Source organism: Camelus bactrianus, chromosome X (assembly GCF_048773025.1).
Source record: "Camelus bactrianus isolate YW-2024 breed Bactrian camel chromosome X, ASM4877302v1, whole genome shotgun sequence".
NCBI classification, from domain to species: Eukaryota; Metazoa; Chordata; class Mammalia; order Artiodactyla; family Camelidae; genus Camelus; species Camelus bactrianus.
The window spans coordinates 12,333,829-12,356,323 of NC_133575.1; the positions used below are offsets into that span (position 1 = coordinate 12,333,829).

The 22,495-nt window shown below is 39.4% G+C and overlaps 1 protein-coding gene and 1 long non-coding RNA gene across 3 annotated transcripts in view; one reads left to right on the forward strand and one right to left on the reverse strand.

The window, feature by feature from the left end:
* Nucleotides 1–19,725, reverse strand: part of CTPS2 (CTP synthase 2) — a 95,735-nt gene extending 76,010 nt beyond the window's left edge. Inside the window, exons 1-4 of one of the 2 annotated variants that reach the window (XM_074359405.1) lie at nt 19,441–19,725; nt 14,235–14,439; nt 8,863–9,033; nt 6,191–6,291 (exon numbers count right to left, since the gene is read on the reverse strand). In XM_074359405.1, coding sequence (XP_074215506.1) covers nt 6,191–6,291; nt 8,863–9,033; nt 14,235–14,400 — 438 coding nt within the window. In that variant the 5' untranslated portion in view covers nt 14,401–14,439; nt 19,441–19,725. Of the gene's footprint in view, nt 1–6,190; nt 6,292–8,862; nt 9,034–14,234; nt 14,440–19,366 lie in introns of both variants that reach the window. The other variant, XM_074359404.1, reaches the window with a different exon arrangement.
* A 193-nt stretch (nt 19,726–19,918) lies between these two features.
* Nucleotides 19,919–22,495, forward strand: LOC141576376 (uncharacterized). The gene is made up of 2 exons (XR_012504746.1): nt 19,919–21,412; nt 21,680–22,495. It is a non-coding gene; the product is annotated as an uncharacterized LOC141576376 (long non-coding RNA).

The following is a 22,495-nucleotide window of genomic DNA, read 5'->3' on the forward strand; positions in this document are numbered from 1 at the left end:
ACACTGAGCATTCTCTCTCTCTCCATGAACACTCACACATATTCAAACACACATACATCTGTACAGTCTCCTTGCAATGGTGGTACTACTAGAATTAAAACATGCTGGCTTTTTGAAACAAGTAGTACCGAAAGCCCTGGGAATATTCCTGACAGCATAATCCTTTGATAAATGTTAACTTAATTTACACTGTACTCCCAGTAAAGTTACTTAAGCATTTTACTCTAGACGAGGATAAAATTCACCTTAACCCATTTATCCTCACCATACTTAAATACTTAAAGATAACACGGACTTTTAAATTAATTCTTTAGCATCTGAACCTCTAATACACATTCAACACCATAAATAAGGTGTTGGTGAGAATTCAAGATAACGTGCTTCTGAGGAGCTCAGAATTTAGCGAGGAAAATAAGGCAGAGCTAAAGAACAATAATCAAGAGTAAAATGTGAGCACTAAGTGAAATGATCTGGATGTTGCGGAAGAAGAGATCATGATGGGCCAGTCCCAGAATTCACCATCTTTACTGGCTTCGGCTACTCAACTGGGTCAGAAAACTACCTGTAGCCCTGACCTGCCTTCCCAGCACCACTAGGCTTTGGAGCTAACTTGTCCTTGACACCTTGGATGGATCAATAAGTACTCAAACTTACCGTGTCCCAACTGAACTCCTGGGCCCCACACCCCTGGGCCTGTTTGTCTGGGTACCTCCTCATCTCAGCAATAACATCTCCTCATCATCAATCCCCCACCTTTTCCTTACCCAGCCCAGTCCAGTGAGTCATACCTCCAAAACATTCTTGCAAATCTCTCCACTGCGATCTCCACTGCTACTACCCTAGACACCCAAGCCAACACCATCTTTTTGCAGGGATTACTGCAATCATCTAAGCCAGGTAGCTAACTATGGCCAGCCGCCTGTTTTTATACTGGAAGTTGTACTGGCACAGGCCCCACCCATTCATTTACATATTGCCTACGGCTGCTTTTGCACCACAACGGCAGAGTGGTGTGGTTGGGACAGAGACTGTGTGATGGGCAAAATTAAACATATTTACTACCTGGCCCTTTACAGAAAAAGGTGGCTGTCCCCAATCTTAATGGCCTCCCAGCTTCTACCCTCTCCTGTCCTACAAACCATTTGTCAGACACCAGCAGAGTGACCTTTAAAACTCGGAGTATGTCTCTTCTGTGCTTACACCTTTTAGTGGTTCAGTGCTTCGCTAAAAAAAAAAACCTAAACTTTAAGCAGCCAACAAAAGGCCCTACGTGATCTGACCCTTGCATATATCTCTAATCTCATCTCATGCCCCCATCCCCCACATCTGTGTGCTTTAGCCCCACCAGCCTTTCAGGTCCTCAGATGGACCATGCTCCTCCTTCCTGTCCCTTAAGCCCTCCTACCCTCCCTCCTCATCTACACCTATCTCCCTTTTATCCTTCAGCCCAGAGAGCTGTGTCCCCCTCAGAGAATCAGACCCTGACCACCCACCTAAAGCACTGTCTCTGCCCTTTCTAGGAACACAGCACAAGGTGCCATTCTTTTATTTGAGTCCTTGATTCCCATCTCTCCATCCCACTAGCCTATAAGCCCCGTGAGGGTAGGAACTTGCCTGCCATATCTCCAGCACAAGCCCAGAGCCCTGCAGGCAGTACTGGGAGTTTAGGCTAGTGGTCAGGACAGGACAGAAGGGTCTCAAAATTCAATATCACCTCTAGGTCACAGCGTTCTAGTACCTTTTACCATAATTACAACAGAATCAATCTAAGAAGTTTCAGGATTCCACTGCTACAGAAGAAATTATTCCTTACCAACTCAGATAACAAAACAAAATTAAAATTCAAGTCTCCTGGCTACAGAACAGATAGAAACATATGATCATTCTGTTAAGTGAATGACAAACTTAATTATGAAAATCCAAGAAATAAAACATGCAGTCAGGAAACTTGCAGAGGGTGAGAGTTCTAAGAGCTCACTAACTACAATGCACCAGAATCTAACGGGAAATTTTTTTTTAGGGAAAAAAGAGGTCTGCACTTAAACTAAATCATAAGAAAACATTTTCTGGTTTTTGATGAGGGTTGTTCTGGGAGTAAACAGGGAATCCAGAAAAGGAAACAAAACCTTTAAATATTATCTGCTTCTGCCCCCACATGGCCTACACTGGTACTGCATTCATTCTCTGACAATTTGGAAGGTCCCATTACCTCTCCTCTGTTTCCCCATTATCATCATTGTAATCAGAAACTTTCAGTATTATCGTTAGAATAGTTCTAAATTAATTCTTTGCCTGCACAACAGGGAAAGTATCACCCATAACAACATTTTAAGATCTATCCAAAGCGAAAACTGAAGCAGGAGCAAACAAATTTATGAGATACACAATGTCCATTTTTGCCTTTAAGGAAAGGAATCTTTATCTGAAATCTTAAAAGTTCTCATCACAAGAAAACAAATTTTTAACTATATGAGATGATGGATGTTGACTAAATTTATTATGGTCATCAATTCACAATACATACATACATCAAATCATTATGTTGTACACCTAAAATTAATACAATGTTATATATCAATTACATCTCAATAAAACTGCAGGAATTTTTAATAAAAAGTAAAAATAAAAGTAAAGGAGTTCTTTTTGGGAGAAAAAAAAGAAGAAAAAGGAAGAAACCTTTTATTCCTTTAAGCCAGGTGTAAATTATTTCAGGCTCATGCTTGGATGACCTGCAAGTGATATGAATAAAGCCTGTCAGCTCCATTGGTCTGAGAAACAGAAACCTCACCTGCAAAAAAAGGCTTTGGAGACATTTCAAGAGTTTCCACAAGCTTAAAAACTGAATATCGGCCTTGGTGGTCCATCTCAAAAGCTAAAATTGTGCACAAATACAACTGTCGAGCATAACTTAAAATGAACCCAAAAAGATGCCTGACCTTGCGTCCAATAAAGTAAATACAAACATCAGGCTTATATGGAGAAAAAGGGGTTTTGCTGAGGACAACTTCTCACAGCATAAAAGCTTTGTTCAAGGAGGATTCTCAAAAAACAGCAGCTAGAAGAGCTGAGAAGATGAAAAAGTGTTAAGGCTCATCCCAAGATCAAATTGGGCTTATATTTTAATGAAGTTCAAGGGTAGCTCAATTACATTTTAAAAACTACATTTCCTCTTCTCATTTTTTGTGATTATTATTTTAAAATGTAATTTAAAAAAAAAAAAGAGCAGAATCAAGGAATAAAAGGCAAAAACATTGGTACACATGACCACTGAGAACTTTTCCTGTGATTAAGGTTAACAGTCTTAAGAAAAGGCTATCCCTTCACCCACAAAAACTAAAAGAAAGAAAAAAAATCAATAGAAAACTTATAAAAATGTTCAGGTTTGGTCATTACTTTTGGGCCAGGGACCAATTCTTCTGGGAAAATGGACACACTTTGGATCCTTTATCTTTCCTGTTGCTTGAACAGCAAAAATCAGTGAAAGCACTAGACCAACACTATCCAACAGAAATACGTGAGCTACATACATAATTTTAAAGTTTTTAGTTGCCACATTTGAAAAAGCAAAAGTAGGGGTGGAGGTATAGTTCAAGTGGTAGAGTGCATGCTTAGCATGCACAAGGTCCTGGGTTCAATCCCCAGTACCTCCTCTAAAAACACATAAATAATCCTAATTACCTCCCTCTCTCCCCACCAAAAAAAATTAATTAAAAAAATAAATAAATAAATAAGTAAACAGGAGAAATTAATTTAACACTATATTTTATATAATGTTAAATATCCAAAATATCCAAAATACTATCATTTCAACATATCACAATTTTTTTTACTTCATACTAAGACTTTGAAGCCCAGTGTATATTTAAATTCACAGTACATTTCAATTTAGACTGGCTGCTTTCATGTGCCCAACAGCCCCATGCAGTGAGTGGCTACCATACTAGACAACGTGGTACTCTGCAACAAATAACCATTGTAAACCAAAGGCATGAGGGCTTGTCCTACCCTCTGCAGCGCTTGAATAAAATCAGCCCTGGGCTGAACTGTAGATACTGAAACTGCTAAATGGCACCTTCATGTTGATACTAATAAGTGTTTTTTCAAAGATTAAAATAATGCACGCACGAGGTTAAAAACCAAATTGTACAGCAGAGCTTACAATAAAAAGCAAGAGGTCCCTGTCCCACCCTTCCCTCTCCCAAGTCTGATTCCCCAAGGCACGCGCTTTAACTTCTCTGTTGGGATTTCTTCTGGTAGTTACCTCCGTATCTCTAAACCAAAGCTCATCCAGCTTGGCTCTTTCTTGACTTACCCATTTCAGACTCTAAAGAATGCAGGTTGATTTCCTGCTGGGACAGATAAGGATGCCGCTCTCAATGGTGAATCCCCAGATCCCAATGTCAATGGTGAATTCTACTGGTTACTTTCCTAACCTAAGATATGTCTGCTTCTCTTTCAGTCAACTACTAACAATATCTGTGGCCCCTCACAGTTTAAAATGAGGTTCTGCTCTCCCTCCTTCCCGCCAGCACTCTTTCACCCCCTCCACCTCCTGAAGCCTCTTTCTAAAGCTGATGACACATTGCTGCTTTTAAGGCTTCTCTGATGCATCCTGGGGATGGAGCCCCAAAACTGAAAATCAATAGAGAGTGACCGTGTAAGTCTCCTTCAGCGTAGAGTCAAGCTATGCCCTGGTTTACATCCTCCTCGTATCAGCTGTGATCCTTCCTGGAGTTTTTACCTGCTTTTCTCTTTTCTTGCACTATTTTGTCATTGCTTTAACTTGTTTGCAAACTATTCACTGTATTAGATACTAAATATTTTTAAGGAAAGCAAGCGTAGTTATACAGGCATGTTCAGTGTATGAAATTTCATCAAGCTATACATCTATGAGATGTGCACTTTTCTATGTTTATGTTATACACTGATTTTTAAAAAATTATAAAGGAAGCATCTTCTCTTGCCTTGTACATTGTGAAGGAAGAAGTACCAAAGGGGAAATTTTGTATGGTCCACTTATATATTTATATTAAGTTTGTCAACCATACTACTATAGTAGCATAATATATAATTAATATATTATTATTATATTAGTTATATAGTAGAATGCATTTATGTTAATATTATCAGCTCTACTATTAACAAAATGGATCTTGTGGATAGCATAATATCTATTTGCTAACAATGACAATAATAGCAGCTAACATGTTTGAGGACTTCTTAAACACCAGACATGGCCAAGTGCTTTTTATGTTATCAAATTTAATTCTCACAACAACCCTGTTACTATCATCTTGTTGTAATTACAATATTACATTATCATATTGTTATAGGTGCATACATTGACGCTTTGAGAAGTAATTTGCCGAAAGTCACACAAGCATCTTAATAATGGCTAATAATTTTTAAGCACTTACTATAGATCTGACATAATCTAAGCACTAAATGTATTGGTTTATGTAATCCTTAAGACAGTATCCCCATTTAGCAGATGAATAAACTGAGGCACAGTGAAATTAAGCAAACTTGTCCAAGGTCACCCAGCTGGTAAGTGACCCACTGGGCTATGAACCCAAGCAGTATGGCCCCAGACTCCTAACCACTGAACCATACACTGCTCAGGGGTCATGGCAGAAATTTGAACTTGGGAAGGCTGCCTCCAGGAACCAAAATGTTCATTATTCTGCTGTCCTTCCTGGCAATGAGGTAAACTGACATTTAGATAAGGTACATGGTTGTTATTCCCATTCTGCACAATGAAAGGAAGGGACGCACTAAACAAGTGGCAAGAACAAATGCTATGCTCTTTCTTTAAACAGCTAATACTTCTCACCTTCAAATCACCTCTACAGTCAAACTTCTCTAATTCAGTCTCTTTCTACTTTCAAAGTACTTTGGAAATAGTTCTCAAATAGTGCTCAGTAGAATGCATTCTGCGACTGATCCGTCCCCACTTGCAGACTACTGCATGCTCAGCCCAGGAGTGCTTACTAGGTTTAAGCCAATCTCGCCCACTGACTTGTGACCACAAGAGCAGGGACCATCTATATCGCTCCCTGCCATAATCCCACCTCCTAGCCTGGTGTCCAGCACACATGAGGCCATCTATACATGTTTGTTAAATGAATGAAGATCAGATACTTAAAAACCCAGAAGGATATACGTTTATAAAGAAAAGTTCCATGCTTGCCTCAATAACGCATATTTGGGGCTCTTCCTTATGACCGTCCACGGGCACCATGGCTTGATTCATAACCCACTCCTGGACAGCATCAGTGATGTGAGGGACAACTGTAGAAGGAAGTAATAATTAGCACAAAAGCTTATTTCACGGTCATGGTCATGAGAAATGAATGTATTAGTGTCTTTAGACCTCCCAAATTACCTGAAAGCCACCTCGCGAATGAAACAAGCCACAGTTCTCATATTATCCATCTCACTGAAATTAATATTATAGATGCAATATAGATTTAGTCATTTTAATGTTATGCCATTTCTCTTGAAATCGACCAACCACAGAGAACAAGAAACAGCATAATTACCTCCCCCCCAAAAAACAAAACCTAATTACTTCTCCTCAAAAAAACAAAATAAAATTACCTCCCCCTCAAAAAAGAACAAAACCTAATTACCTCCCCTCAAAAAAAAACAAAACCTAATTACCTCCCCTCAAAAAAACACAAAACAAAACCTAATTACCTCCCCCTCAAAAAAACAAAATCTAATTACCTCCCCTCAAAAAAACACAAAACAAAACCTAATTACCTCCCCCTCAAAAAAACAAAATCTAATTACCTCCCCTCAAAAAAACACAAAACAAAATCTAATTACCTCCCCCTACAAAAAAACAAATCCTAATTTCCTCCCCCACTAAAAAAAAAAAAAAAAAAAAAAAAAAAAAAAAAAAACACAGCAGAAATGACGTCATCGATGCAACTACAAAACACCTCGAAGGCCAACTAAAAACTGTCAGGAGGGCTGCCAAGAGTGCTGAATGCTGGAGTCCAAGGGGAAGAATGACATCGAGCGGCCCAGCCCTGCAGACGGTGAGCAGCCCTCTAGCCCGTGGGGAGGGGTCCACTCAGAGGGTGCAGACGAGGCCTGAGGCCCGAGGCCTGAGGCCTGCGGCCCGAGGCCTGAGGGCTGCGTACTGACCGGAGGCCTGCGGCTGCTTAATGGCAACAGAAGAGGCCAAAAAACATCTCCACCAGTACAAGAGGCCCGGGGGGTCCCTTAGGTGGTGGGCAGGCCAGCAGATGCATATCTCAGCCGAAGTGACAAAAAGATGCAGCCAACTAACCTAATCCACGAAGCAGGAATGTTAGCCTCCGGGAAGCTGAGCGAGAGGAAGTCGTCTCTGATTGGTGCGTTTGGTACAACCCACTGCGCATGCCCAGCCCGGCCCCTTTACGGGAGGGCGGGGTAGGCAGGCTCTCCCTCCAGGTAGGCTGCGCCTGGATCGGGGTCCAGGTTTGGGGCCTTGCCCTCTCCCCAGCGCTGGGACGTAGCAGGTGTGAGTCAGCAATTCTCCCTCCCCGGGGGTCTTCCCAGGACCTACACTTGGGGGGAATCTATTAGAACGCACAATAGCTGAGAATCTAAGCCACACCATCCAGTTTCAGCAGTAACATAGCTAATCTTTTGATCTTCAACCGTCCAACTTCTTTATCTGCTTCTCAGCTGCTTTCCAACATGAAAGTGATTTAAAGGGGATGGGGAATTAGCACATTTACCCTACCATGTAGGAACGTATGAATACAAGGTTGGGTGGAGCGGGCCCCTGAGTTTCTCTTGCAGGACGAAGGACAATCAGAATCGTACCCCCCAGGGAAAGGGTCGGTGGGGAAAGGGTCATATCATGCTGCCCTCCTGTTCAATCCCCCAGTCCCTCCCCAACGCTGTCCTTCAAGGGGGAATAATCATCATCCATGCAAAGATACAAGAAAAAAGTAGGAAAAGAATATTAAATAAAGGACGGACAAAACAAGCCAAAATAAATCCATACTGCAATCAGATGTGACATGAATAAATGATAAATAAGTAGTTCCCCATGGATTTTATAAATAAAAGCAAAATGGGAAAGAGAAAGAGGACCTAAAGAAAAGAATATTAGTAAAAAGAAAAAAAGACTGATGAAAGTACAATCAGGAACATGGTGGATGAACTTGAAACCTTTGAGGAAAATAAAAAATAAAAGATTTGTATGGTAACTAGACTTATCATGGTGATCATTTTGAAATGTATAGAAATATCAAATCACTGTATTTTGCAACAGGAACTAACAAAATGTTGTAGGTCAGTTATACTTCAAAAACTAACAAACTCAGGAAAAGAGATCATATTCGTGGTTATGAGGGCAAAGCAGAGGAGGGTGGAGAATGAATGAAGGGAGTCAAAATGTACAAACTTCCAGTTATAAGATAAGTAAGTACTAGGGATGTAATGTACAACATGATAAATATAATTAACACTGATGTATATTATATATGAAAGTTGTTAAGAGAGTTGTTAAGAGAGTTGTTAAACCCTTAGTTTTCATCACAAGGGAAACAATTTTTTTCTATTTCTTTAATTTTGCATCTCTATAAGAGTTGATGGATATTCACTAAACTTACTGCGATAATCATTCCATGATGTATGTAAGTCAAATCATTATGCTGTACACCTTCAACTTATACAGTGCTCTATGTCAACTATATCTCAATAAAACTGGAGAAAAAAAAAAGAAAAGGAAAAGAACACAGGGATCTGAAAAGTATTAGAGCTTGTAGAGTGCAGGGACCGCCTCATCTTCAGGTCTATTTTGAGCAGAGTGTGCATGCTCAGCACATAGGGTCCCCTAATGTTTGTGGAATATAATACCTTGTACAGTTTTCCCCAGGTAATCACCACGCCTTTCTTTATTGATCACGTGTTGATATATCTTTCCAGTGGTGATGTTGTTGTCTTTATAAAGATTAATATCCAAAAACCTTTCATAATTTCCAAGATCTAAATCAACTTCTCCACCATCGTTTAAGACAAACACTTCACCTGGGACAAAAAGACAATGTAAAAATTAAAAATTTGCTTTAGTAGATTATTTTTCAAAGATGAGCACATTATATTAAAAAGCTGGTAAAAGACTTATTTATAAACCATATTCTATCACCATTTCCTTATTTTGATAGGAAAATTTAACAATTCGATTCTATCCATGAAAACGCATTGGAAAAATTCTGGTATTCTATTATGGTAGTTTTTAAATGCTTACTGACATTCTGTCTTCAAGATTTAGCTTTTCCAAACTTATTATATACCATATGAAAAACAGACTATAAACAGCAATTTTAAAAACAAATAGCAATTTGCTTCAAAGCATCAGTATTCTGGACTCTGGAATAGGCATAAGAAAATTTTCATGAATTCCCAACTTGGGTAAAGTCACAATTAGACAGACAGTAGACGGAAAGCAAAGCCCCTGCTAGCCCACGGGGCAACTTGGTGAAAGTGAGGCCAAAAAGAAAATGAGCAATAAGCCACCTGCACAACAGCACCACAAAGAAGGCTATAAATGAAGGCTGAATCACACTACGAGCACTTCCATTGACTACTGGGCGTGCCTGAGTCTCCAGCATTCCTTGAGGACATTATTTGGGAGTCCAGTGTTCCAAAGCCATCTTGTAGGAACTGAACCTCTCCCTGATTAAGGAAATTCTATCACTCCTATTACTAGATGTTCACAGCATAAAAAGAAGGTTGGCTAGCTTCTGAACCTAATCAAAAGCCTTTTATAATCTCATTTATGTCTCACTCATAAGGTTCTCATATGGTGTGGTCGGAAAGATCTCTAATTTTAAGGACAAAGAGCAAAATGATGAAATTGCAATATTTTCATATTTCCCAAATTCCATTTTCAGTTCAAGTTCTACTTTCTCATGTTAATCTATCAAAAAGTCTTTGTACTTTGATCCTCTTAACTTCTGACAAGTAGGGGAAGATCTCTGAAACCTCTTGAGTTAATTCAGGCCAAATCCAGTTTGGCAATACTCCAGATATATGACAAAGGTCTTGAAATTTAGATTCCTAAATTTTAAAAGTAGTACCCATTATCTTCCTAGAAGAAAAAGAAAAGCTATAGATAATGACTTCAAAAACAGGTTTTTTTTTAATTTAATGCAATTATAATAAAAATTCCAACAGATTTTTTTTTTAACTTGACAGTGACACTAAAGTTAATTTGGCAAGGACCTACTCTATAGCACAGGGAACTATATTCAATTTCTTGTAATAAGTTATAATGGAAAAGAACCTGAAAATATATGTATATATTATGTATGTATATGTATAACTGAATGGCTTTGCTGTATACCTGAAACTAACATTGTAAATCAACTACACTTCAACAAAAAATAAAACTAAAAAAAAATGGCACAACATAAGTAAATAAAATTAACTTAATTTGGAAGAAAAGCATGCATAATTACCAAAACAAAACACACCAAAAAATAAATAAAAATAAAAGCCCTTATAAAATAACAGTGAGTAAAGGAAGACTGAAATATTTATGTATACATATATATTTCAATATACACAAATATGGAACAAGATAACATAAACAAATGCTACAAAAAAATCAAAATATCCAAAAAAGTCCCTACTACATAAAGGAATTTAATATATGACTTAAAAAAAAAACAAAGATATCATTACAAATCAAGGTAGATAAAATACACAGAAATAAACTCCAAAGAAAAGTGTAGGAATTTGGGAACTATGCCCCTAAAACCTACCCACTCTAGTATATACAGATCAATTGTTGTTTAGATAAAACTAAAAGCTATCTGAAAGATAGGTCAAATGTCCAAAAATGACCCAAATAGAGATCTGTTTTGAACTAATTAAAATATAACTTGTACTTGAAGTAAAACCATTTTCTAAAAAAACAAAGAAATATATAGGACCTATATGAAGAAAACTTAAAAACTTGACTTCAGGGACATAAAAGAAGGTATAGATAAAATGGAAGGCACTTATAAAGTTCCTGAATGGGCCAGTCAATATTTTCAGTATTTAATTCTTCCCCAAGTTAATTCATAAATTTGAAGAAATTTTTGTCCAAAACTCCAAAGCGATTTCTTATAAAGTTTGATAAAATGACTCCAAAGTTAACCTTGAAGACAACTAACATTTTGAGGATAAAAAAAAAGGATTAAAGGAATAATGAGGTAAGTCCCTGACCTACTTGATACTAAAAAGCTGCAGCTATTAAAATGGTAGGCAGAAGTAATCAAAGAGATCTGGAACAGGACAGAATACAAAGACAGAAATTTAGTATGTAATAAAAGGTGGTATTTCAAGTCAGTGGAGAAAGGATGTAATCTTTGATAATTGCAATAAGGAATAGTTGACTAATCAGAAGAAAATTAAGGGAAAAAAAAACTATTACATCCTCATCTCCCATCAAATTAAATTCCAGATATATTAGCAGTGTTAAAGTAAAAGCAAATGATAGTGATCATTTTGAAATGTACAGAAACATCAAATCACTACATTGTGCACCAGTGCTGTAGGTCAATTATACTTCAAAAACAAACAGACCCAAAGAAAAAGATATCAGATTTGTAGCTACCAGAGGCAAGGGGGTGGGGCAAGGAGAAATTGGATGAAAGTAGTCAAAAGGTACAAACCTCCAACTATAAGGTAAGTAAGCACTAAGGATATAACACACAACATGATAAATTCAATTAACACTGTTCTATGTCATATGTGAAAGTTGCTAAGAGAGTAAATACTAAGAGTTCTCATCACAAAGAAAATATTTTTTTCTATTTCTTTTATTTTGTATCTATATGAGATGATGGATATTCACTAAACTTATTTTGTATGTAAGTCAAATCATTTCATTTTGTATGTAAGTCAAATCATTATGCTGTACACCTTCAACTTATACAGTGTTCTATGTCAACTATACCTCAATAAAACTGGAAGAAAAAAATAAAATAAAAGCAAATGAAACTCTAAAAGCATGAAAAGAAAATATAGATGAATATTTCAATATTCCTGAGATGGAGAAGGTTACAGGTGACATCAAAGGCAGAAACCATAAAGGAAACAGTTGATACAGTTAATCACATAAATGATAAATTGAAATTGATCAGCAGTGAACAGAGGTAATATTAAGACAAATTGCAAACAGAGTAAAAATATATACATGTGGTAAATAGAGGTTAATATACTCTACATAAAGTATTCTTGAAAAATCATTTTTAAGAATCCAAAGAAAAATTGGCATAACACATGGCATTAGTCAACTTTGCTGCCTACCAAACAACCCTAAAATCTCAGCAACTTACAAAACATTTATTGATTTCTTCCTCGTGTTATGGGGGAATTAGGGGTCAGTTGTGAGTCTACCCTGTGTCTTCTTATTCTAGGATCCAGCTTGAAGGAGAAACCCCTACATGAGGCAGGCAGGTCTCACAGCAGAGGGCAGAAACACAAGAGAGACTGGCCCAAAGCATGCCATTGCATTGAAAAGTCCTGCTTCAACAAGGCACATGTCATAGTCACTAATATCCTACGCAGCAAATCACATAGCCAAATAAGGTGACCAATCTCTCTGGTTTGCCCAGGAGTAAAAAGGTTGCCAGGATGCAGGACTTTCAGTTTCAAAACCAGGAAAGTTCCAAACAAATCAGGAAATTAACCATCCTACAAGGCCAAAGTCCAAAGTCAGTGGGCAGGGAAATTTTCTCCACAGAAGCTGGGTGGTAGTTTCAAACAAATACATCATCTACTATAGACTTAAATAAGCCATTCCACAGACAAAAATGAAAAAAAAAATCTAACTAAAAATAATGAGCCACCTTTTTTTTTGGTTTTTTGGTGTATTTTCAGGTTAGTAAAGTTTAAAAAGAATAGTATTCACCAAAGGTATAAAGATACCTTTAAAAACCTGAAAAACATACCTACCTATCAAAGCAGAAGTTCTGTACCTAGGCATTTATGTTAAAAAAAAAAAAAACATTTTAAAGATTTCCATCATAATGTTGTTTATAATATCAATAAACTAGAAATTATTTGCTATTATTGTACAGATTCTGTGCAGCCTTTAGGAGTACAGAATATATTAAAATGTCCACAATAGGTTAAGTTTTAAAGTTAGATTAAAAAATAGTATGACTCTAAGATTCAGTTCATTTAAAGCTCAAAAATAAGCAAAACTAGGGGAGAGCATAGCTCAGTGGTAGAGCACATGCTTAGCATGCACAAGGTCCTGGGTTCAATCCCCAGTACCTTTGTTAAATATATATATATACCAAATAATTACCTCTCCTCTCTCTAAAAAAAAAACAAAACTAATCTACAATGTTAGAAGACAGGATAGTGGTTATCCTGGTTGTTTGAAGTGGAGAGAGACTGGAAGGAGCATTTTTTTCTCTCCTTTTTCAGTTTTATTAGGTACAATTATTACAGTTCGACTGCACATACACATTATATTGCATGTAATGGAAGGAGCATTTTAAAGGGGGTTTCTGTTTCTTGATCTGAGTGCTGTTTACACAGTATGTTTATTTCATCAAGTAGTACATTTTTGATTTATGCACCTTCTTGCTTGTACATAAAAAGTTTAAAAAGAAAGTAAATGAGGGCTGGTGCCTTTTTAAAAATAATTAGTATACACATCAACATTTCAACATTAACAATAATTATTCTAAGTGGTGGGAAATGGATGCTTTTTATTTTCTTCACGTCATTCTACATTGTCAATATAATTGTCAATATATTCTATATTGTCTGAGCATTCCTCTTAACAATGAAATGTTAAGCAAAATATATCACCTTTATGAGAAAATAAAACAAAACATAATCTAAGGTGGGGAGGGTATAGCTCCAGTGGTAAAGCACATGCCTAGCATGCATGAGGTCCTGGGTTCAATCCCCAGTACCTCCATAATAAATAAATAAACTTAATAAATAAACCTAATTATCTGCCTCCAAAAAAAAAAAAAATCCATACTACAAAAAGTACAACAAAAATGGAATCTTCACACACTGTTTTCCAAAAGGGTGGATTAATTTGGAATGTCATCAGCAATCTGAAAAATGTATCAGTAACCATGAGAACATTCACATATGATCCAGCAACTCTACTTCGGGAACTCGATCCTAAAGAAATTACCCAAAATACAAGGAAGAACTGCAATTTAACCCAGTGCTTTTTAATGGGGGGAAGTGATTTTCTTGTATACCGTGCTCATACGGTGAAAAAGTGCCAGCATCGATGTTTATATACGGGTCGATTTTGATGGCAGTAACTCGGAGTCCACATGATTTTAGAATTGTCCCAATGCTACTCGCAATGATCCCTTTACCGATGCCCGAGATGACCCCACCGGTGACCAGGATGTACTTCATTGGCTGAGAAGTGGCTGGGTGCCAGCACCCAGATATAATCTGAAAGGTAATAAAATTAAGGATCAGAGAAGAGAAACATTTTCTCAAACCAGTAAAGCAGAGAGCATGTTAAACCAGAATTTCAAAAGCACACAACATTTTTTCTATCTAAACTAAATATTTGAAACAAAGTCTTCTAAGTTTTTCATTCTCTTCGATATGCAAGAAGCTGTGGATACTTTCTGAAAGCAAAGTGTCTGGCTCCATTACCCTAATTTTACATTTACCCCAACTCTGTCACATGACAAACTTCATCATAAGAAGCCAAATTTCTCTGGGATTCAGAGGCATGGTAAAAAATTTTAAGAGATCAGGCTCTGGAGTCAGATAAGTCTGAACCAGTTGTACCTGGGCAAGGTACTAATCCTTTCTGTGCCTGTTTCTTCATCTGTGGATGGAATAAAAAATACCATTCCCTTGGAATATTATTCAGCACTAAAAAGAAATGAGCTATCAATCCATGAAAAGACATGGAGAAAACTTAAATGCATGTTACTAAGTGAAAGAAGTCAATCTGAAAAGTCTACATACTTATGATTCCAACTATATAACATTCTAGAAAAGACAAAACTATGATGACAGTCAAAAGATCAATATTTTTCAGGGGTTAGGGAGGAGGGACAGATGGATAGGCTAAGCACAGAGGATTTTTAGGGCAATGAAACTCTTCCCTGTGATACTGTAATGGTTGATATAGGTCATTATACATTTGTCCAAAGTCATAGAATGTATAACACCAAGAGTGAACTCTAATGTAACCCATGGACTTGGAATGATAATGATGTGTCAATGTAGGTTCATTGACTGTAACAAATGTACTTCTCTGGTTCAGGATGTCGATAATAGAGAATGCTGTGGGTGTGAGGCAGGGTATGTATGGGAACTCAGTACTTTCTGCTCAGTTTTGCTGTGAACCTAAAATTGGTCTAAAAAATATTTTTTAAATCAACATTCGAATATACCAACATTAAAAAAAAAATCTTGCAGGTGGTTGTGAGGATCAAACAGGCTAAGGCATAGATCAGAAGTCAGGAAACCAGGGCCCACAGAATACATCTGGCCCCCTGTCTGTTTTTGTGTGCTCTCCAAGCTAAGAATGTTTTACATTCTAAATGATTAAGAAAAGATCAAAAGAAGAATATTTCATGACAGATTAAAATTGTATGAAACTCAAACTCTAGTGCCCATAAATCAAGCTGTATTAGCACAGAGCCATGCCCATCATTTACATATTGTCTACGGCAGCTTTCTTGCTACAAAGGCAGAGTTGAGTAGTTGTGAAAACAGAGACCTCTGGCCCGCAAGGCCTGAAATATTTACTATCTTTTACAGCAAATGTTTGCTGATACCTGGCTTAGAAGGAGGTCAAAACAACTCCTATGTTAACATATGGTAAGACCTTAATAAAAGTTAGCTATTCATGTCACTATTAATAATAACAAATGTATCTTCCTTAACTAAGCATATGGAACACTGAATCTGTTTCCTTACCCGTCAGTTTCACCAGGCAGAAATATTCAAGAAGGAAAAAAATATGTATATTATGTCATAAGGAAATTTTATTTGACTTTTATGCTGCTGTCTGAGTCAAACTCTTTTGTTTTAGAGGCAGACAGGAAGCCCAAGAGCTACTTGGTTTTCTCTACTGTGAGTACTACTGTTTTTGCCTTGAGCACGTACAGGGGCCTTTGGCCATTTCACCCTGCACCTGAAGGTGAGCCTTAAAGGCATCGATTTGCATGATTCTGGCAGCCAACCAGCCAATTAACGCTATCAACATAAAATTGCAGCTGCAAGACAAGAGAGTAACTAACAAAAGCTAGTAACTCTAAATCCCACTTTTCACTGTAATTCACAAAAAAATTTAAATATCTGGAAATTAAGCACAAATGCAACCAGGGAAAAATGATTTCAGTTACCCATTTATCTTACTTGTCTGTCTTCCTCAAAGGAATGCCCATTCTGATTTTGTAGTTTCCTCTACTTTCCAAACAAACTATCTTAACTTCAAAGGTGTAGAGTTATCTCACTTCAGAGCTGTGAGTTCAGTTCCAACTAGCTGACCACCGTCAGGGCAAGTAAACTGAAGCCATCCAAAATACACACATGTCCCATCGCAAATGGCTTCCTTAAGTCCCTGGGCCTGCCTTTCTGTACACACTACAGTTGCTCATGTTCAATGCCACTGTTCCTCTTTACTGGTCACCCAGCCATCCACTGACTGGAGCCAGAAAGAGATTCTCAGTCTGAACCCAGAATGTTTCTCTGGTAGATCCAAATGTATCTGAATATTCATCTCTTGCCACTCCTACTAGCCCAGGTAGTTTTTATAATGGTAAAATCATCACAATCCACTGTGGATTTCCTCTATTTTGATAAATACACTTCCTCTGGAGACAGACTGTATTCAAACGCTGACTCTGTCACTTACAGCTATGACCCTGGGCAACTTTTTCAACCTTTCTGAACCTCGATTTTCTCCACCTGTGCAGTACACAGAAATAACACCAGTGCCTGCCTTATAGAGTTGTGCAGGCATTTACAGAGAGCACCCGATGCTAAGAGAAGGTTAGCTCTGACTTTTCAGAGCCACCTACTCACTGATTCAGTCAGCTCACAAATGTTTATTGAATGTCTGTTACGTAGGGGAGCAAAACCTGCCACCCCAAAATGTGTCTCTTTGGCATGAGGAAGACAACTTATGTTGATTATTTTTAAGAAATGGAAGACTGAAGACTCAAGAAGTCTTTCTTTTTTACCATCCCCTTTGCTGCCTAAAGAATTTAGGTAAAGGGCCTGTTCCTGGAATAGAACTATCACCAGAGATTTCTTCAAGAATATGGGCGTGTTCCCAGGCTCTGGGAATGTGTGGGTGAACAAAAAGTTAAGGTCCTTAAAGTTAAAATAAATTAAAAAATTTTTAAAGGGGGGAGGGTATAGCTCAAGTGGTAGAGTGCATGCTTAGTGTGCACAAGGTCCTAGGTTCAATCCTCAGTATTTCCTCTAAAATAAATAAATAAATAAACCTGATTATCTCCCCTCCAAAAAATAAAATTAAAGTAAATAACAAATAAAAAAATAAAAACGTCATGGTCCCTGCCCTCTTGGTCTTTACTTTTCATGTGGAATGAAGGGGCAAATAAGTGGTGCTGTAACTACCTTATTCTGGCACTGTCACATTATTAAAATGACTTCCAATTTGTAAAAGTCAGCAAAATAGAAAAATGCCATAGAAAACTGGAGTGTATTCATGAGAGTTCACATTATGTGGATGTCAAAAAGCCTAAAAATCTTTCATATAAGAAATGCTTATGTTATATGAACAAAGCAGGATATAAAATTAAATATAACAGCAAGATACAAAGTTAAATATAACATATCATCTATTCTTTTTCAATTAAGACTGATCAGGAGGTGAGGTATAGCTCAGAGGCAGAGAGCATGAACAAGGTCCTGGATTCCATCCCCGGTTCCTCCACTTAAAAAAAAAAAAAAGACTGGTAAAATTACACCAAAATGCTACATTTTAATATATTTAGGTGTTTGGGCTGTAGGTAATTATTAGTTTTCTATAATTTCAAAAGCACCTTTTTAAGTACGTCAGGTATTTTACTAAGTCCTTCTTGAAAATGTAACTTAATACCAAGGAGACATCTAGTCTTTGCTACCTCTTTCAAGCAAACAAGTAAGTTTGAAGCAAAATTTTAAAATAACAGAAAAATACAGGCTCTTCAGCTACTTCTCGAACTGGGATGTTTTTTCCCCTGTGAAGACCACCAGTCTACATGCGGTCTTACATGCAGTGAGCAGAACCAATTGTCTGTAAAAATAGAAGTGTGTAGGCTGTCTGCTGTCCATTGAAACATTACACATGCGTAATTTTAAATTTTCCAGTAGCCATATTAAAAAAGTAAAAAGAAACTCATTAATTTTAGTAATATCTTATTTAACCCGGTGTATCAAAACTATCATTCAACACATAATCAATATTTTGGTGAGATAATTTACGTCCTTTTTTTTGTACTAAGTCTTTCGAAATTAGGTGTGTCTACTTACGACACATCTCAACTCGGACTCGCCACATTTCCTGTGCTCAAGAGCCTCACGTGGCGCGTGGCTACCACAGTGGACAGTGCAGGCCTACAGCAACTAAAAACCTCGGAAGCACCAAAAGACACCTTCTCAACGACTGCCGTTTAAAAAGTAGTCAAAAACAAGAGAGTACTTACTGAATGATGCCATTTTATGAAGTTCTAGAACAGGCAAAACTAAGCCTTAATGGAAATCAAAGGGCATGGGGGTGGTGTGGATTGACTCGAAAGGAGCAAGAGGGAACTTTCTGGAGTGATGGAAATGCTCTACGTTAGGGTAGTGGTTACTCGGGCGTATAATTTGTCACATCCCCGACCTGCACACTTAAAATAAGGGCATTTTATTGCATGTAAATTACACATCAAATTTGGAAAAATTGTTGCAAAAAGAAAGCTATGTTGTAGCCTCAGCGGACTTAGGCTCCCCGCGCCCTCACCAGCTCTGACCCGGGAAACGCGAGGGTCCCGGTTTAACCAGGGCACTGAACGGGGGAGGGGACAGAAAGGCCATTTCACTCCGCGCGGGGCTGCACTTCCGCCAACACCAGCTCCAGGCTCCTGGGGCCCGGGAGGAACGGGACGGGGGGGGTGCGGCGGGCCCCAGCGCCCGGTTCCAAGGCCAGGGGCGCTGAGAAGCGCAGCCTCGGGACCTGGCGCTCCGGATCATGGGCCGCGGGCCGCCGGCCGCCGCAGGGCGGGCTCTCATGGTCCCGACCGCTGTCTGCCCGCGGGCTGCGCCCGCGGGGTGCGGGGACGCGCGCGGCGGGCGCCCTCTGAGGGGACAAAGGCCCCTGGTCCCACGTGCGCGCCGGAGGCCCGGGCAGGCGGGGGATTACCTGTGTCGCGGTGGTGGCGCCGAGGGTGGCCGATGGGGACGGTGGGCTCCGCCCCGAGGCCTGCCTGCGCTCACCTGTCCGACTGAGGAGGGGGCCGCCGCCAGGGGGTCCCAAGTCGCCCCAGGGTCCTTCCCGCCACACGCGCGGGCCTCGGGGGTGCGCGGCGCCCTCCTAGCCCACCTTCCCCTCTTCTGCCGCCGCGGGCCCCGCTGGCTCACGCTGGTGAGCTCGAGGTTTGCACCCTGGTTTGGGCAACGCTCCGAAACAAGCGCCCAAAAAGTGACTCTTCAGGCACCGGCAGCTTCCCGTCACCCTCCGCCCTGGACGCACTTGGCCCCAGGCCTGGCTCAGCCCGGGGACTGCTCCTCCCCTCCGCGGCTCGCTGAGCACCGGCACCTCGGGGACGCGGGTGAACGCCACGTTCCCGCGCCCCGGCCCCTCGGCACGCCCAGACCCTTCGCGGGTCCTCCCGTCCCGCTCTCGGCGCTGGAAGAAGTTCCTCGGTCACAGAGAGATCCCCTACCGCGCGCCAGCGACTGCAGGGGCGCCGAGAAGAGGATGAGAAACCGACAGGAGTCCTGCGTTTGAGGGGTTCCCAATCGGGGGGGGGGGGTCTCCATGTCCTCTGGAATCAGTAAGGTTCCTAGAACAGTACTCGTGTAGCAAAAATTAAAACTAAAAAAATTAAAAATTCGGGGGCAGGGGGAGGACAATCAGGGCTTCACCTAGTGACTTTGAAAAGGTATTTGGAGGATGGTTGGTGCTGGGAAGGGACAAAGGAGATTATTAAGGCGAAGGGAAGAATATACAGAAACCACTGAAGGGGAAAGGATCTACGGAGGGATAGTAGGAGGGCTTGGAGAGAGAGGGGTTAGGAAAGTACTGAGAATTTTGAATAACCAGGTGAGTCACTAGAGGGCTGAACGAACTAGTGAGATGCGCGTCACTGAAGACCTACTGGAGTTTAGAAACCATCATTGTGTAACGAGGTCCAGCTATGATTGTGCAACATATCTATAGGTTGATACATAAATATAGATATTTATGATGAAACCAGAGTTTGCTGTTTGAGTAGATTAGAAAGATGAAAGTGAGGAAGTTGAGGGCACCGAAAGATGTGATGGTAGCAGTGCACCAGGGGTCTGATCCACAGAGGAAAGGAAGGGAGTGCAGTGTGGAGCTGATAGAATGGGAGAAAGTAAAGAGGTGGACCAAAAGATAAGGGTCTATGGGAATGAAGGAACTGGGGAGTTGTCACCAGAGTGTGGTGCTGGTGTTGCAGATGGCAAAGGGGAAGCAATTCCAGGAGATGATCCAGTTTAGGGTCTACACTGAAACGGAGTCAGGTGAGATGGGCTTGACTGGAATTGGGTCCTATGTGCACCAAGCTGGTGTGGGGGACACCGAAGGTGTTGGAAGGAAGGATGGGTGGAAGGATGGCAGAACTTGGAGGAGTCAGTTGAGGCCGAGGAACCAAGTCTTCAGTGAATGTGGAAGAAAGACCCCAAAGCTAGTAGACAACAGCAACAAGGAAGGGTAAAGGTGAACTTCAATGAGTTTCAAAACAAAAGGGAGTTCCCCGCCACCAAGAATGACAGAGCAGTAGTGGAAGAAGCAGTAAGGAGTTGGGGATGGTGATAACTTCTGGGAAAATCAGCAGAGACTCCACTCGGCAGGAACAGTAGGGGAAACCTTGGAGGCCAAGAAATGATTTTTTTTTTTTTTTAAGGAGAAAACACCTTGTAAAAAGGCCGGACGCACAGAGGGGTTTGTTGTGAAACAAGTCTTCCAGAAGACCCAGTGGAAAGGATGCTTGTGAAACAGGTTGACATCGATGGTAATACTTAATACCTGCCACATACTTAAGGTTTCCTTCCACATTTCAGCACTTCATTTCCTCTTTACAACCAGGACAGTTATTATGCTCCCCTTTTTATAATGAAGAACTTTAAAGATGTGAAGTGTCCTCACCGAAATGACTGTCCCCAAAGCCAAACTCTTCACCACAGGATATAAGACCTCATCCTTATTGTATTAATCTACAAGGTAAACAGCTGGAGGATATTTTGTGACTACAAAGGGATTATTATAACTATTGCATTATTAATCCAAAATGGGAAAAAAATTTGAGCAGAAAAACAAATTTGATAACAGGGCTTATTTTTTTTAATTGAAGTAGAGTCTGATAACATGGTTTAGATTGATTTGTTTGGCATAAGAGTGTTTATGGCCTGCATAGCACTGAGGAGTTAAAAAAAAAAAAAGCTAAAAAAGAAGTCTGTCATTAAGTTGACTACTTGTGTTCTTTTACAGTCTTCTGTTTTGAAGAATTCTGCCCTTCAGAATGATTGGAAAACCATCTGTCCCCCAGGGAACACGGCCTTCAACGTGGTTTGGGGTGTCCTGGAGTTAGCGCAAGAGTAAGGCTGAATGGGGTGGGCCCTATCTCTGCTATCAGGCCTTTCACAGAAACTTGCAGGACAGAAAGGACGAGTAACAGGTCAAAATTATTCACCTATTAAGTGATGGAGTTAGAACCCCTGTCCTAGGCTTCCGAATGAAATTCCAGGCTCATTCCAATCACTCTTGAACCAAACATCTTCTTTCTGGAAAGTGTTGACCACTTTCAGATTCTCACTGACTGAATCCTGAAGGAATTGATCCTAAGATATTTCCTGCCTTTCAAAGCTTAATCAATACCCAGACTCTCTCTAAAAACAGGTTGGAATGTCATTGATGCCACTGAATTGTACATTTAACAATGGTTAAATGAAACCGATTATACCTCAATAAAAAAAGAGAGATGAAAGTAAGATCCCATAAATTAAAGGAAACACAAGAGACATAATTTTAATATATGTTATGTGGGTTCTTATTCTAGTAAACATTGTCAAAAACTATTTTTAGGACTATGGGAACTCATAGTGATTACTGAATGGATATTTGATAAAATTCAAACCTAATTGCTCATTTAAAAAATGGTTTAAATGGCAAATTTTATGTCATATATATATTTACACAATTTTAAAAATTAATAGTGTAATGCACCAAAAACCATTGAATTGTACCCTTTGGACAGGTATGTATGGTATGTGAATTATATCTCAATAAATTTGTTTGGAAAAATAA